The sequence below is a fragment of the Magallana gigas genome, chromosome 5 (assembly GCF_963853765.1).
Source record: "Magallana gigas chromosome 5, xbMagGiga1.1, whole genome shotgun sequence".
Lineage (NCBI taxonomy): Eukaryota > Metazoa > Mollusca > Bivalvia > Ostreida > Ostreidae > Magallana > Magallana gigas.
In genome coordinates, this window is record NC_088857.1 from 31,298,884 (window position 1) to 31,313,838 (window position 14,955).

General features: G+C 30.4%; 1 protein-coding gene across 2 annotated transcripts; it reads right to left on the bottom strand.

Moving 5' to 3' along the window:
- Positions 1-533: 533 nt before the first annotated feature.
- On the bottom strand, positions 534-13,062 carry LOC105333489 (uncharacterized). 2 transcript variants are annotated; one of them, XM_011436491.4, is made up of 18 exons: positions 12,939-13,061; positions 11,622-11,711; positions 9,665-9,748; positions 8,982-9,032; positions 8,752-8,781; positions 8,620-8,652; positions 8,441-8,503; positions 8,088-8,150; positions 7,696-7,749; positions 7,299-7,391; positions 6,878-6,970; positions 6,136-6,361; positions 5,966-6,037; positions 5,203-5,280; positions 5,051-5,101; positions 4,270-4,347; positions 1,168-1,218; positions 534-883 (listed from the first exon to the last, which is right to left on the bottom strand). In XM_011436491.4, the coding sequence occupies exons 1-18, from the start codon at positions 12,939-12,941 to the stop codon at positions 678-680; spliced, it is 1,419 nt and encodes a 472-aa protein (XP_011434793.2). In that variant the 5' UTR covers positions 12,942-13,061; the 3' UTR covers positions 534-677. The 2 variants fall into 2 exon arrangements, with proteins under 2 accessions (XP_011434793.2, XP_034324279.1); XM_034468388.2 differs by lacking the exon at positions 6,878-6,970 and having other exon boundaries at positions 12,939-13,062.
- Between the last annotated feature and the right edge of the window lie 1,893 nt (positions 13,063-14,955).

Consider the following 14,955-nt stretch of genomic DNA (forward strand, 5'->3'; position numbering starts at 1 on the left):
TATAAGTAGCCAAGACTATTCTTCTGCTAAGTACCCTGGAGTAGAGAAGAAAAAAATAAATGAATCATCAATATGCACAGTTGTTGATATATAACTTATGTTTGTGGGTTTATCTTTCAATCATTTTCCTCCTTCCAGTACAAACTCTTAACACCAAAATTTAGATAAGATATATCAAAGAATATAACTTTATTTTTTAAATTGAGTACACGTAGTAGTAAACTCAATTTAATTTGATAAAATAAATTTTAAGTAAATGACAGTATTCATTTAACACGGACTATCCAGTGATCCCATATCCATGACTAAGATGACCTATAAAAATATGTTTCTGATGAACATCAGTTAGAAGTCCGGTATACATATACGGTAGTTTGGCATACAATTGGTAATATTAAGATCTTTGGAAGAACAAAGAAAGTAGAAAGTATTGCTTTTGTCAAACCTAACCAATCAACCACTTTTTATTTTTTAAGCTAAATTCAACATTGTAATCTTCATTCAGTTCACAAATTTGTAGCAAACGGAGAGAATATAAAAATCGAAATTGTTTTAATCTCAGACAAGAATAAAATGAAAGAAAATTTTCTGCAAACTACGCATGACCTTTCGTTATCCAATGCAAAAAAGTTTTTTTTAATATTAAACATCACATTATGACTTAAATAGCACTAATTTTAGTCAAATGTATATTTTTGATCACATGTACGGGATTCAAACAGGCACTTCTTTTTAAAATTGTCCCAATACACGGGTCTGTCAGGATAGCTCTCCGAACAATTTTTTTTCACCATGCCATTATTACTGCACGAGACAAATCCTTCACAAGTGTAGCAGGATTGGTAGTCTCCATCACTTATACCGTTGCAATCACTAACACAAACTGTAGCAAAAATGACAAGAATTTATAAAAATTATTTTACATCTCAAATGATATGAAAATACGGAAGAAAGATTACCACAAAAAGTAATAAAAAGAAATATCAGACACGATATATGTCCGAAATTACTAATTACAAAAAGAATAGATTAAACACTAAACAAACCGTATTCTTATACATTTATTTTTTTAGTTAAAAAATCCTGTTTTTTACATATTGACATCAATATTTTGAACTAACCAGCTATCGTTTTTCGTTGGATTATTTTACTATAATATCTACTTACTTGACACGTGGAGTATGGTGAATAATGTCTTTTTAATGTCCGTTTTCGATGCTACAAAATATAAAAATATCCATTAATTGTCGAAACAAGCATTTAGTTGTTTTTGTTTTATTGTCAATATTCGTAAAACGAACTTGAGAAGGCTATATACGAGTTTTTTGGTGTTTTAAAAATTTAAAAATCTAACAGTTTCACTCAAAATTAAAATGTTGGTTGTAATATCGTTTGTAAATTAACTAAACGGCTGAATTAAATTGACTTCTGAGTAACAATGAGAAAATATTGTTGTTTTTTTTTTAAATCTATTTTTTTTTCAACCACACAAATGTTTACTCTTACTATGGTTGTCTTACATAATGGTTGTTTAAGTATGGTGAAGTAATTTTAGTGAGTTTTATCATATCCAAATGTTTTCACACCCTGGGTCTTTCATAGCTATCCAAGGTATACAAGTGCATGTAAGAATAAATAAATCTGCACTCGCTACGCAAAGGGAATTTTAAAAACGCTGCTTTACTTTTTTTTAATCTTGGACGATACTAAAACATGACTGCTAGGTAGGGATGGGTTTTTAATGTTACATGCTGGTAATCACGAAAATAATTCCTGTTTTGGTTACAACAAACATACTGAGGAGTGTAAAATGCATAATATTAATATCTAATAAATCATGAACAGCATTGTCAATAAGACGTTTTATCTTTCTTTTCTTTTTTTTTATCAAAAACAATTATGAAAATAACCATTTCTCTCATATTTCTTAAACTTATGGATGAAATATTTTAAAGAAACGTGTCGTATTAAGAAAAAAATTCAGGCAATAATGTTTAAAAAAGAAATTAGACCAAACTTCGCGAAATGTTTGAAATATTGGTAATTTTTACAATAAACCACATTCGATTGAACTTAAATTGATCCCGACTTGAATGATGGAAAACTTAAATATCTTACAGTTTCGCCTAAAAATTAAGAGGTTTGGTTGTAACATGGTTTGTTAATTAACTAAACAATAAAATTCAATTGACTTCTCGGCTGCAAATGAGGAAAAATTGTTCATTTATTTTTTATTTTTATTTTAATTATTTTTTTTTTATATTTACATCGCAAGATATAGAGAAACATCTTTGAAAAGCTTTTCTAAAAGCTTTTAGTCCAAAGACTAGAAACTTGTGTGAAAGTACGGGTTGTGCAGATTAAAGTTTGATCAACCCAGGGGACCACAAAGTGTGTATCGGAAGGGAGGTGTATAGGAATATAAAAAAATCTTCTTACAAATACTAAAACACCAAAGGGGCTTGGTATTCACCACAAAAATCGGCAGATTTTTTTATATTTTGAGTAAGATCTACTGTACTTGGTTGTAAAGATAATTTGAAATTGATTCTGTAATGACGATTTGATTAGCGTTATGGTTACTGTTGCTCAGGTGAGCCCCTGTGGCTTTTGTTTTATTTATTTAATTATTTTTTAAACTGCAATTTAGACCGAGATCAGTTTGTTTTTAACCATGATCGTTTATTTTTAAAAATTAGCCATTTTTTTAAATTCACTAATTTGGTTCAATTTCTTTTTCTTTTTATAATGAACTTAAATGAAACATCTTATACTCGCTTATTCTTTGCTTACGTCATTGGGTTAAGCCAATTCTGAAACTCTCAAACTCTGTAAAATTTATTACATTTCATTTGCTAATATGTACCTTACCTGAAGATATAAAAGAGCAAAAATGTTAATTAAATTGATCATTGCAAGAGCTCATGGTTTGACTATTAAAGTATTACAAAATAATTCTTAATTCTGAATCATTTGACTTTTCCACATGATAGTAATAAAAAACAATATGAAAAAGTTTAATGTAATCTGAACTTGTTTGGTACATGGTAAACTCTTCTGGGATTACTTTCGTTTTTTAAAAGTAGTTCGACCACGAGATCGTTGTAATAAAGGTAACCCGATCCGATAAAGTAAATATATATTCGACCATTGCCAAAATAAAAACATTATAAAAACATTGCAAGAAAACTGCAGGAAACAAACTTTATAATTTAGGACAGACTGGGGGAGGCAAATTATACACTTTGTTGTAGGATACACAAATTAGTCACAAAACATCCATGAAAAACCAGCTGTAGGCAATTTAAAGTAGATCCAGTGTTCTGTGATGTCATACTATTTTGTAAAACTTAGAGTTCTTAAAAATTTGTGCAAGATACATGTAGTATTATTTTTTTATGTGAATATGATCACATATATGTAATAAGAAATACTGTTAAGTTCAAGATATTTTCGCAGCTTAATTTTATCCTAAATTCCCAATTTTTTATACATTTTATCGATGCTAATGGGAAATACCTCTTTTTCTGACTTTTCTTTCAGTTGTATGTCTAAATGCTATAGTTTTTCTTATCCCAACGATTGATTTTAAAATATTTTTGAAGTTTTAGTTTTCTGATAAAGTTGACATTAAAATTAAACAAGATATACAAATTTCTGCCTGCAAAAATTTTACTTTTAAGCAAAAAATACGGTTTTCTGATGCTAAAATATGCTTTAGTTTATGTTTATCTGGCGTCTCAAAAAGTATGATGACATGTATATTTTTTCTAACAATTGATGAAATTTTAAGTCTATTTTAAAAGTTGAAATCAGTTCGGTTTTTCAACTTTCATTAGAGAATTTTGCGAGTATGGAGTTACCTTAAGAAAGACTCGAGAAAACAGTTGTATTTCAGGTAAAATGTGTAAATAGATTGATTGTCAGTGTCACGTTTATTTGAGATAAACATTCACCAGTTAGTAACTTAAGACGGGTAGTGAAATATTTCAATTAAGCATTTTAACGTGCATTGTAAATATATTTTTAAATCTTGCCTTTCTAAATGTGTTTTTAATCAGATTAAAACACTGTTTGTTATCACCACATTTCATACAACAAAATTAATTGTTGAAACTTTTCAAAATGTAACTTACTGCTATTGTATACGCATTGACACAAATAATATCGTCACTTTGGTAATTAAGTTAATAAGATATTGATTTAGTAAATCAATTTTAGCGCACAAGCCTAGAAAATTGAATCAATCATATAAGCAATAATACACACCTGCATCCTTCATAACACGTTGCGTGATAAGTTCATGGAGCATCTTTGTTTCATTTTTCAAACCATCCGTGTTTGATTCTGAAAATGATTGTAAAAATATATTTATAAGCAAACAATATATGATATTATTTCTAAAACAATATCACTAGTAATTTTAATTCTAGCATATTTGGGTGGTCAGGACACTAAAGGACACTAGATTTGAGAGTAGATAAGTGTTAATATCACCAAACCTAAAGAGCTGTTTGGCCACGAAAAATTTCATTATGTTTTTATAGATAAAAGCTATTTTTAAAAAGTAATTTTTAATCTTCAATGATCTTAATAAAAAAGATTTAAATACCGTATATCCGGGTGTTTTTTTCGCGTGTCACAAAATTTGCGAAAACGGGGAAAATGTGTAGCATTTTTAATTTGCGCCAGTCATTTATTGCAATTTAAAAAGTTTCTTATAGAAAATAATACAGAATATATTTCTGTGTATTCAATAATTTGCGATATAAAAGACATCGCGAATAAAACGAAAATTAGATCATCGAGGAAATTACCTAATATACAGTATTACTACATTTTCTGAATCCATCATCATTTCTGCTTTTTATTTAAGATGATGATCTCTTTTCCAATTTTATAACATAAATATTTTTACAAAAATCCGTGTAAAATTTTCCCGTTTTGGTCATCACACTTTTGAAATGTTTGGGAACTGTGCCTTATACAGACGAGTGATATTTTACTTTGTAGTGGCATTATTATTAGGCATATTATTGTGTAAACTTACGTGTAAGGTCAAGCATGGTGTTTAAATTTTTCATGACGTCTTCTTTTGACGCTAGAAAAATCAAAATATCGAGATATTGTTTAAAAAAATGATTTTTGTGCATTCATTTTATCTTATAATAAAGCACACGTTTCAACTTGTTTTAAACCAACCTGTCTCGTTCAAAATGCGTTGTTGGATTAGCTCGTTGTGATTCTTTGTTTCATTTTTAAACAGATTCAAATTCAGTTCTAAAAACATGAAACAAGAAGTTACTTAAATCAACTTAATAATGCACATGTACATCAATTTTTAAATATTATTTTACTAATATTTGTTAAAAAAATATGTTTCTGTGTTTTTTCTTTTTTAAATCTTTGCACATTTGCTAGAGAGTTTACAATCGAATTTTTAAGAATTAGATTTTGATATATTTCACTGACGAAAATATCTTTCAATTAAAGCCTTTTGATGGGGTCAATACATTGTTTTATAACCTGATGAAAGTACATATGCTCTCATCAGGTCTATAAAACCATGTATTGATCGATATCAAAAGGCTATGATTGTTGTATTATAATAAATCAATATTATAATTCTCCACAATTTCTTCAAGAATATTACAGCAACTGTTTTGTTTATAATGTATAGGCGTTGATGTCACTATTATGACGTCACCAAGTCGCACATGCCAGAAAATAAGATTTTTTTTTGTCATGAAAAACTATTTTGGTATAGTGAGATTTATAAATTTCCTATTTTTAGTATAGTTAGCTTCAAAACAGATTTATAGCACGATCACAGCAATCTACAAATCATATGCTTTGGTAAAATAGGATATCATAATAATATTCTTTACTAATGTCCCTATGATCTAGTTAATAATAAATTTCAATGAAAATTAATAAACATAAAATGATAAAAAGCATTACCTACCTAATTCGCTTGTTAAGTTTTCAAAGTGTTGTTCGTTGAGAGTCTTGAGCTTTTTAGAAAAATCGGATAGACCTTTTAACCAGAAAAAAGATATTAAAGGAAAATTAAAATGACAAAATTTTTAAAACTATAATTTCATTTAATTATTGACATAGCGATGAAAAGACTACCATTATCCAAAAAGATTTTAATCGCTGTCAAATTAGATTGTTTTTCCAGTTTCTTCCATTCTGGCATTATCTGAAATTGATTTTGGACCTTAGTGGGGATATCATCCACGACATCCTTCGTACCGACGTAACCAGCCAAGACTGTCGATACAACGATAGAAACAAGGACTATGCAAAACAGGACCATGTACTTTTTTAATCCCTTGCTTTTGCCAGGAACCTTCATCTTTATAGAGAAAAAAAATAATTTTTCATAATGTAAGTAATAATAAAAATGATAAAATGGACAATCAACAACTGTTGGAATTGGTTTGGGGTCCCAAAACCATAGAAATGAACAGAAAAAATAAACATTTTTCCTAGCTAGAAAAGAGTATTATTTGTAAAACTAACACATCCATTAAAGCAAGTTTATCTTAATGAATTCTCTTTTATTCATATCACAACCATTAGGTGCAAAATATAGGCCACAGTAAAGGATCAATTGTACTAAAAAAATCTCTCATGAAGAAGAAATTGATACATTTTTGGAAATGAATATTGAAGCAAGCTAATATTCAAAAGTATTTACAGTATTTGAAACGAAATTCTCTTTCTTATTACTTGCTTTCGGTAATGTATAACTTTACGAAATATTAAGTTGTATGGAACATTCATGCTTCATTGATACTTTCGACAAGGATAATGTTTATGTGGTACGGTGTTTTAGCAAGGGAAGGAGGGGCAGCATGAATTTAATTACTTCGAGCTCGTAACTCATTTGTGGAGTTATAGTGGCTGATGGCTGCTCTTCTCTGTAAACCTCTTGTCGTCCAGCATGTTCGTCTACTCCGAACTGTTTGAAATAGATGTTTAAGCAATTAACCAGCATTAAAACTTTTGAATGTGTCTACAGATTGTACTGTAATAGTCTAGTTTGAAAAGTCTACATGTTTACATATTTTATACCCTTCCCATTATGATGCTTTGTACCAAAATTGATTAAGGTTGACCAAGTGGTTTTGAGAAAAAGTAAAAAATGTAAATAGTTTACAGACTGACAGACGGACGGACAGACCGACAACGGGCAACAGGCGATCAGAAAAGCTCACTTAAACCTTCGGTTCACGTAAGATAAAAATTGGCAATTGTTTATAAAAAGTATTGGTTTTAAAACAGTATACCATCTGCGGTGTTGAAACAACATGCATAGGCAATGTAGAAACCGTGGAGATGGTGTTACATCGCTCTACGCCAACGCCTCTATGACCACGCAACTGAAAAATATTAAAGATAATGGCTTTGATTTTACAGCAGAATTTTATAGGACATTTGTTTTACATTTACCAGTCAGAGCTCTTAATTGTAATTATTCCGAAGTTTTATTTCACAAGTCTTGCACGTTATTGTTGAAAATAACTGATTGTCAGTAACAACTGAAACTAATTTAATAAGATGTAACATCAGTTTTTAAGAACAAGTATATACAAGAGAAATTTTAATCAAAATGAAATGACCGAATTTTTAAGGGAAAACAGTTAGGCATTCAGTGGATCTTGAATTGTGTTTGACAATACGTACTTCGTCAATATCCATGTATGTATGACAAGACCCATTACACGTATTTCTGAATGGCTGTAATGGAATCAAAGACCTTGTTTTAAACCAAAACCTTCTAACTAGGTACTTGCAAAAAATAGTTTTCCATCTTAGAGCAATTAGTATCAAGGCACTTCAGTACAGAAATTAGTGTGATATTATAATAACACTTGAAGTTCTTAATTACATTCAAACATATTTAAACGCTATATATAATGTCCCATTTGGAGTGCATTAATTAAATGTCAATAAAAGTTACTGAAAACAAAACATCGTCGGTTTTAGGACACTGGTACCCCTAACCAAAAATAACGTGCAAACAGCTTTTCGTTTTTATTTTTTACAATTTTACAAGAGAACATCTACAGACTTACCCGACAACTTGCGTAACTGCTGCTATTGGTGCTTGGACGGTTATCCTCAATGGCATGTCGTGCCTATTTTGTTAAGGCGAATGACTTAATATTTTAACCTCAGTCTGTGATCAGTTGACGTTTTATTTTAACTAGACTTTTTAAAGATTTTGTAACAATCGTCACATTTATATGTAAAATTTTATTTCATTTCAGTATTTTTAATACATATCTATTAATATGACTTCAAACAGTTTTTTATTCTTAAGACTATGATGAAAGAAATACATTCCTTGCGTAAAAATTTCAACTTTTATACAACTATACGTAAGTCTAAAATAATATTGATATTTAAAAGTGTTTGTTCTCTATACCCCATGTTTGTGGTGATCCGCTCCCTTGAATACGGACAATTCATTTCCATTTTTATCTTTCTTCTGCAAAAGATTGTTATTAAGTTAATGAATTTCTTTAAAACCGCAAGTATATAACGACAAATTAATAACGTCCCAAAGAGTGAAAACTTTCATGTATGACCTTTGAATTTACATACCTTTTTGGAATTCTTGAATATTTTGGAATGATACTGAAATGTTTATTACATTACGATTTTACTTTCATTTCTTACATTATATTTTTTAAGGTCTTATTTACATTGGTTTAAAAAACAACTGTGTTTACCTACCCTAAGAGGAATAAATCTCCGACGCCTTTTCTAAAGAAAAAAAAATGGGAAAATATAATCATCGTGAAAATTGTATATAAACTATAAAAGTTTCCCTTTTCTTATTCATAAAAGGTTTTTTTTTCAATTTCCAGAAATATTTATAATAGTCAGGTTCTGTTATGTTCTAAAATCAAAGGAATTCCAAATGCATTTCATTTTTATAACAAAATCTTCCAAAGAATTTTTACCTGACTTTCTGTCTTTTTGGTAGGAATTGGCGACTGGGTAACCATACCTTGCTGGAATACAAAGAATTTTATAACGACATTTTTTTAAATCAATTGAAGTTTGGCTTATTCTCAAATCTTGATTGTAAAAAATATTTATATCGTGGAAATACAGTATTCCGGAATTTATAAAAAGATTATTAATGATGTTATGCATTACATGCATTTATTTCCATTTTGATGTTGGTTTCCGAGATTTCCTAAACAACCTTTATGTAAATAATATGTACATTATAGAATTGTAAAGTAAATCACATTTTGATATTCCCAAAAAACCTTTCAAAGCATTTCACCATCTTCTAACTTTTATACACTTATCCTTATGTAATTATAATCATTAATTTGGAAAATTATCAGTAATGGATTAAATGTCAATTTATCAACAAAAGCATTTTGTTCGACCATTAATGCAACAGCAGGAATTAGAAATGCTGTAGAGCGTTTTCACTATGCAAATGTCATCAGCAGAGGATACCGAGTACATTGATTAACTCACAGATTATTTTATTATAGTCTGATATGTCCTCTTTAAATTTTGTATATGAATACCTTTTACATGGTTGATGATACTTTTGAACATTTGAAATTTTGGATGTTCTATACATTACAAGGCGATACTCCAAACTTATTTAACCTTTCGTTACCGTTTCTGGAAGGATTTCCACGTACACGTTCCCGCCGCCATCTTTGTGAGTCTGTGCACCCGTGGTTGAATCATGTGTGGTCTCCTATATGATATGTATGCATATTCAGTATATTGTAAGTCACTAAAGTAGTAGAAATGAAGTAAATTGGCCAAAAACACGAACGAATGACGACGTATGAAAATACAACAAAGAGGCTAGCGAATGGTAAAAGCGCACGTCAGGGATAATTTTTTACATTAATAGCAGGCTAAAGTTGTCGTTATCAAAGTTGTGTGATAGCATTAAATTTCCGGGGCATTACGTGTATTGGAGTATGCAACAAATGCCTAAAGATCTAATAGCACACCTGGTATTCAATGTTTTTTAATTAAATAAGATGTATCTTTCCCCTTATGTTAGCATTGGAAATCTGTGGCGTTTAATTTTCAATACATTTTGTAAGACAGGTCAGATTTGATCACGGCGTATGAACACAAATAAACATGTCCTGCGGTTTTAATAAGCTAATGAAACGTTGAAAGATACATAAGCAATTTGATATTGACTTTTGAAAATAATCGGTAAGTCTCTCAAAAGAGGTTTCGGACACTATATTTTTAGCAGAGGGAGCTCACTAAATGACGTTTGGTGGCTGATATTATTATATCCCTGAAAAAGAGCGTATATAATGGCTATAATGCGATGTAACAAAAACGTGTCATGCAAATAAACATTAAAATAAATATAAATATACGAGAATGGGATGCTTGTTTTTAGATATCATCGGTTCTATTACACACCAAGCCGTGCAGACAAATTATCATACCGCACTTACATGTACGCGTCTGCATGGCTTGGTGTGTTTGAGGACCGGCGAATTGGTAAAACATCTATGGTGGCATATCTCTGCCCCTTGTATGCAAGTTATTTTTCTATCAAATATGTCGACGTGCAAGATAAATATGTTGACATGGAAGATAATTATGTCAACATGCAACATAACTATGCTGACATGCAAGAAAATTGCAATCAGAATTATACAAAATCTCAAAAAAATCTCAAATATCGCCCACCTGTGACATCAAAGATGCTAGATTCTACCTTTTTATGTCGACATGCAACTTATTTATGTTAACATGCAAGATAAATATGCTGACATGCAACTTATTTATGTTGACATGCAACTTATTTATGTCAACATGCAACTTAATTATGTTGACATGCGAGATATATATGTTGACATGTTTACATGCGAGATAAATATGTTGACATGCAACTTATTAGTTGAATGTCAACATAACTAAGTTGCATGTCGACATAAATAAGTTGCATGTCAACATATTTATCTTGCATGTTAACATAACTAAGTTGCATGTCGACATAAACATGTTACATGTCGACATAAATATGTTGCATGTCGACATAAATAAGTTGCATGTTAATTAACATAAATAAGTTGCATGTTAACATCAATAGGTACATTGTAGCACCTTGGATGTCACATGTTGGCGATATTTGAGATTTTGTACAATTTTTATTTGATTGCAGTTTTCTTGCATGTCAACATAGTTAAGTTGCATGTTGACATAACTATCTTGCATGTCAACATCTTTATCTTGTATGTCGCATTAATAAATACAAAAATTACTTGCAAACAAGGGGCAGAGATATGCCACCATAAAGATCAGAGATTTGCAAGAAATATTGATGTCGGTTCCGACAGTGCTTCAATGGTCCTAGTGTTGATCATATGTCAAACAATTTAAAATATCCTCAGGATTAAAGACACTCTCCCTTTTTAAGATTTCCATTGAAAATAAACCCTTTCTTTGTAAAATGACCTCTTAATTGCTATAAATTGTATCGATGTGATCATCTTCTTTTGCATTTCAGAATAAGCAAGTTATAATTTACTCAAACCTCAAATATGCATTACAATCTATAATTATTTTGAGTTGTGATATTTTAACCTTACCGTTTCCGGGATGACATCCTTGCTTTTAATTGAGTTTTCGCTGCCATCTTCTTGAGCCTGTGGATCAGTGATTAAAACTTCTGGGGAATCCTATTGAAAAAAATACATAATCTTTACATTAAACCTTCCCATCCAACACTGCCATACGGTGTCAATCTGAAAAAAAGTTACATTGTAGTTCCGTATAATCAACTGAGTCGTTGTATAGTAGAGACTGGCTACTGCGGTGTAAATGCTGGTTCAAGTCAGACTAGACAGATCATGTTGAAAATGACATTTAAAATTTGGCATTACGATCTGTCTAGTAAAAATATAACGATATGTCAAAAACCGCCGCTATTATCATGATAAATTAGAGAAAAACTTGAATTGTTCTTGTTTAGAATATCACTAAATTATGAATATGAACAAGTAATGCAAGTAAGTTCAAAAACATTGTCATATCTTCTAGTCACAATAATGCTAAAACCCAAGAATCTCTACATTTAGAAACCATCTAAGTTTTGCTTTGCTAGAATGGCTACTGTTTTTGTTTTTTGGTCACGCTGCTAGTTTCTGGCTAAGAATACATTTATTTTTTTCATAAAATTATACAACTTAAATCATTTTTTGGTCAATTGTACATCGGATACCTTAAAATTAGACGTTCTGAATCTGCTACCGCTTCTCGAAAAGTTTGAGAAGCGCTAGCGGTAGCGGATTCAGAACGTCTAATTTTAATTAGATTGTATGGTTGAAACTTAATGTGATTGTTAATTTTTCTACGTTCACGTATAAATAACGTAATAATACTCTTTTGATTAATACAATACATATAATTTATACATGTAACATTAGATATTTTGTTAAAAAGAGCTACACTTAGCATTATCTTCCGTAAAAATATAATGTTTTTGTATGTTTGTGTTTGCATTTGGATTTGCTGTTTCTTCCAGTATTTTACATTATTAGAAAATATCTATAATAGTACAATACGGTTACGGGTACGTATTTCAGATTGACATACGGGCCGGTATTTTTTATTTATTAAATGTCCTCATATGAAGCTATTTAATTGAAAATAAGGGTAGGGGTGCGGAAAGAAGAAGTTTTGATTAACCTCTATACTTTATAAGACAAGGGTAACTATTGTGTACTTTTTTTCACCAGTATGTTTATGTTTAACAAGTTCAATGATTCATCAACTTTAATTTAATTTCATTTATTAAAATCATATTTTACAAATCATATTTTACAAAAATAAAAATCATATTAACGATAAGACATTCTTGGATATCGTTTTCATAGGTAAAAAGATTACAACACTAGCATACTTACCATGTTCGCAACCAATGCTGAAGTAGATATATAAGAAACTCGTCCATTCGATAGATCTACACTTCCGGATCGATAACATTATGAGAGATAAGAAAATACCTATATGTACAAAATTATGTAACGAAAGAAAATTTTTCAAATGGAAAAAGCTGATAAAGCTTCTTCTTTGTGCTTATTTGGTGTCTAAATACCCGGGTTGTGCAGTAATAATTGAAAGCTATCAATCTATCAATATTGCATTTCTTAAAAGTTCTTATCATGCAAGAGAATCCTGAGCAATTGAGGGTGATTGATTTTAAGATTGCAAACTTGTTTTTACGGTGTAATTTCTCCGAATGTGTTATTGCCATTACAATGATATAATACGTAGTATTGCCATAATTAATAATGGATAAAATGTATTAAAATGTGCCAAAACCCTCGGTCAATCTACTAACTTATGTAAACTTAACTCGTATGTACTCTACAATTTAGTAGAATAAATGTTTTAATATGTTGGGGTCAAGCAAATGTTTTTTATTTACTTTTTTAAGTCGCGTTGAGAAAATTTAACCTGATAAAAAAGCCTGTGATGGACAAATTACATGCAATGTACGAGGAAAGTGTAACTAAAGTGTTGCGCAGAAGTATTATCTCCATACTAAAGTACGGTATATTTTGTTTGTAAGGTTAACACTTTCCAGCGAGTTATCTTAAAATTTAATTTCAATCGATATCATTCGTAGCAAGATCAATACTTCAACGGAATATCCAACAAAACGCAAACTCTAATAACACAGTGTCCTTTTAGAGAAATAAAACGGTTGTCATGCACCTAGTACAATTCTGGCACGTAGCTTTTTATTTTACAAAGTGGAGGGACCAGACTAGAATTGCATGAGCCAATTAAACTGTACGTTTATTTTTTTTCTTTTGAAAGAAAGAAGAAAGTATATGTTTCAAACAAAGTGAGAGGGACGCCCCTTATGATTTGAATAAAACAAGTAGAAAAGTAACAATCTATTTTATATTATGACAATGAATAAATCTCCCGCTTTATAATATATATCCATCCAATTCAATACTAGAATTGTATTTTATTCTAAAGTAAAATAGTTTGAGTTTAAGATTATGAATTATATATAGATGTTTATGATTAAGATATTGAAGAAATGTTTTTCTGAATCTGTAATAAAAACTTTTGAAATTAAGGGTTCGTTCGATGGGACCTATTGATATTACATGAGTGGATTGGTGCGATTCCACGAAGTGAATGTTTAAGGGTATTTTTACACAAGATTTGAAAATGGTTGTACAATGGATTGCATTTACATGTAATACCCTCATGATGTATCAATTATAATTGTTTCTGTTTTAATGATTCTAAACCCGTGACAGTATTCCGAATATAATGTACTTTTATCCACAATAATATCGACCTGTGTCCAATGAAACTGATAAGGTGTGATCCCTTCTGCCAGATCTCTGTCATGTTGTAAATTTTGAATTCACACCCACCCAGTAAATTCAAAATTTACAACATGACATCTCTCCCATTTCAGCATCATCTCTGCTCTGTTTGTCCATCTTAAATGTCCTTGTCGGCGCCTTTGGGTCGCATTTCTGTACTATTGCCTTACTCAGTTTTCCCCCACATTTGACGTATTTTTTGGCTTGATTATCCCACGATTTTCTGAGTGTAACTCTTCATCCAACTTTCTATGTGGGTTCTTCTTAGTCCTGCATCTCCTCTGCTATTGTGCCCTCTATAGTTGCATGTTTCAGTCTGCTTTCTGCTCGACGGACTGCAAAACTAGCTGGCCACTTCCTTCCGGTTCTTTATTCATATTCTTGATTTCGGATGGTAAAGATGATATGGCACCTAGCCAAGAAATTAACGCGCGGTATTCTATTTGTCTGCATGAACTGGTGTGTTGAAGAACCGACGATATCAATAATAAGCATTCATTGATTAAATAAATTCTATTGTCGTATTTAATAAACCGGTGTTTTTACATAACGCATCATAATGCATATA

Bases quoted from the DNA above. Each gene is read 5' to 3' on its own strand.
- LOC105333489 (XM_011436491.4), bottom strand. The intron at 9,033-9,664 runs GTAACGAAAGGT...TTTGTATTCCAG, and splicing joins TGGAAATCCTTCCAGAAACG to CAAGGTATGGTTACCCAGTC. The intron at 7,392-7,695 runs GTACGTATTGTC...AATATTTTTCAG, and splicing joins CATACATGGATATTGACGAA to TTGCGTGGTCATAGAGGCGT.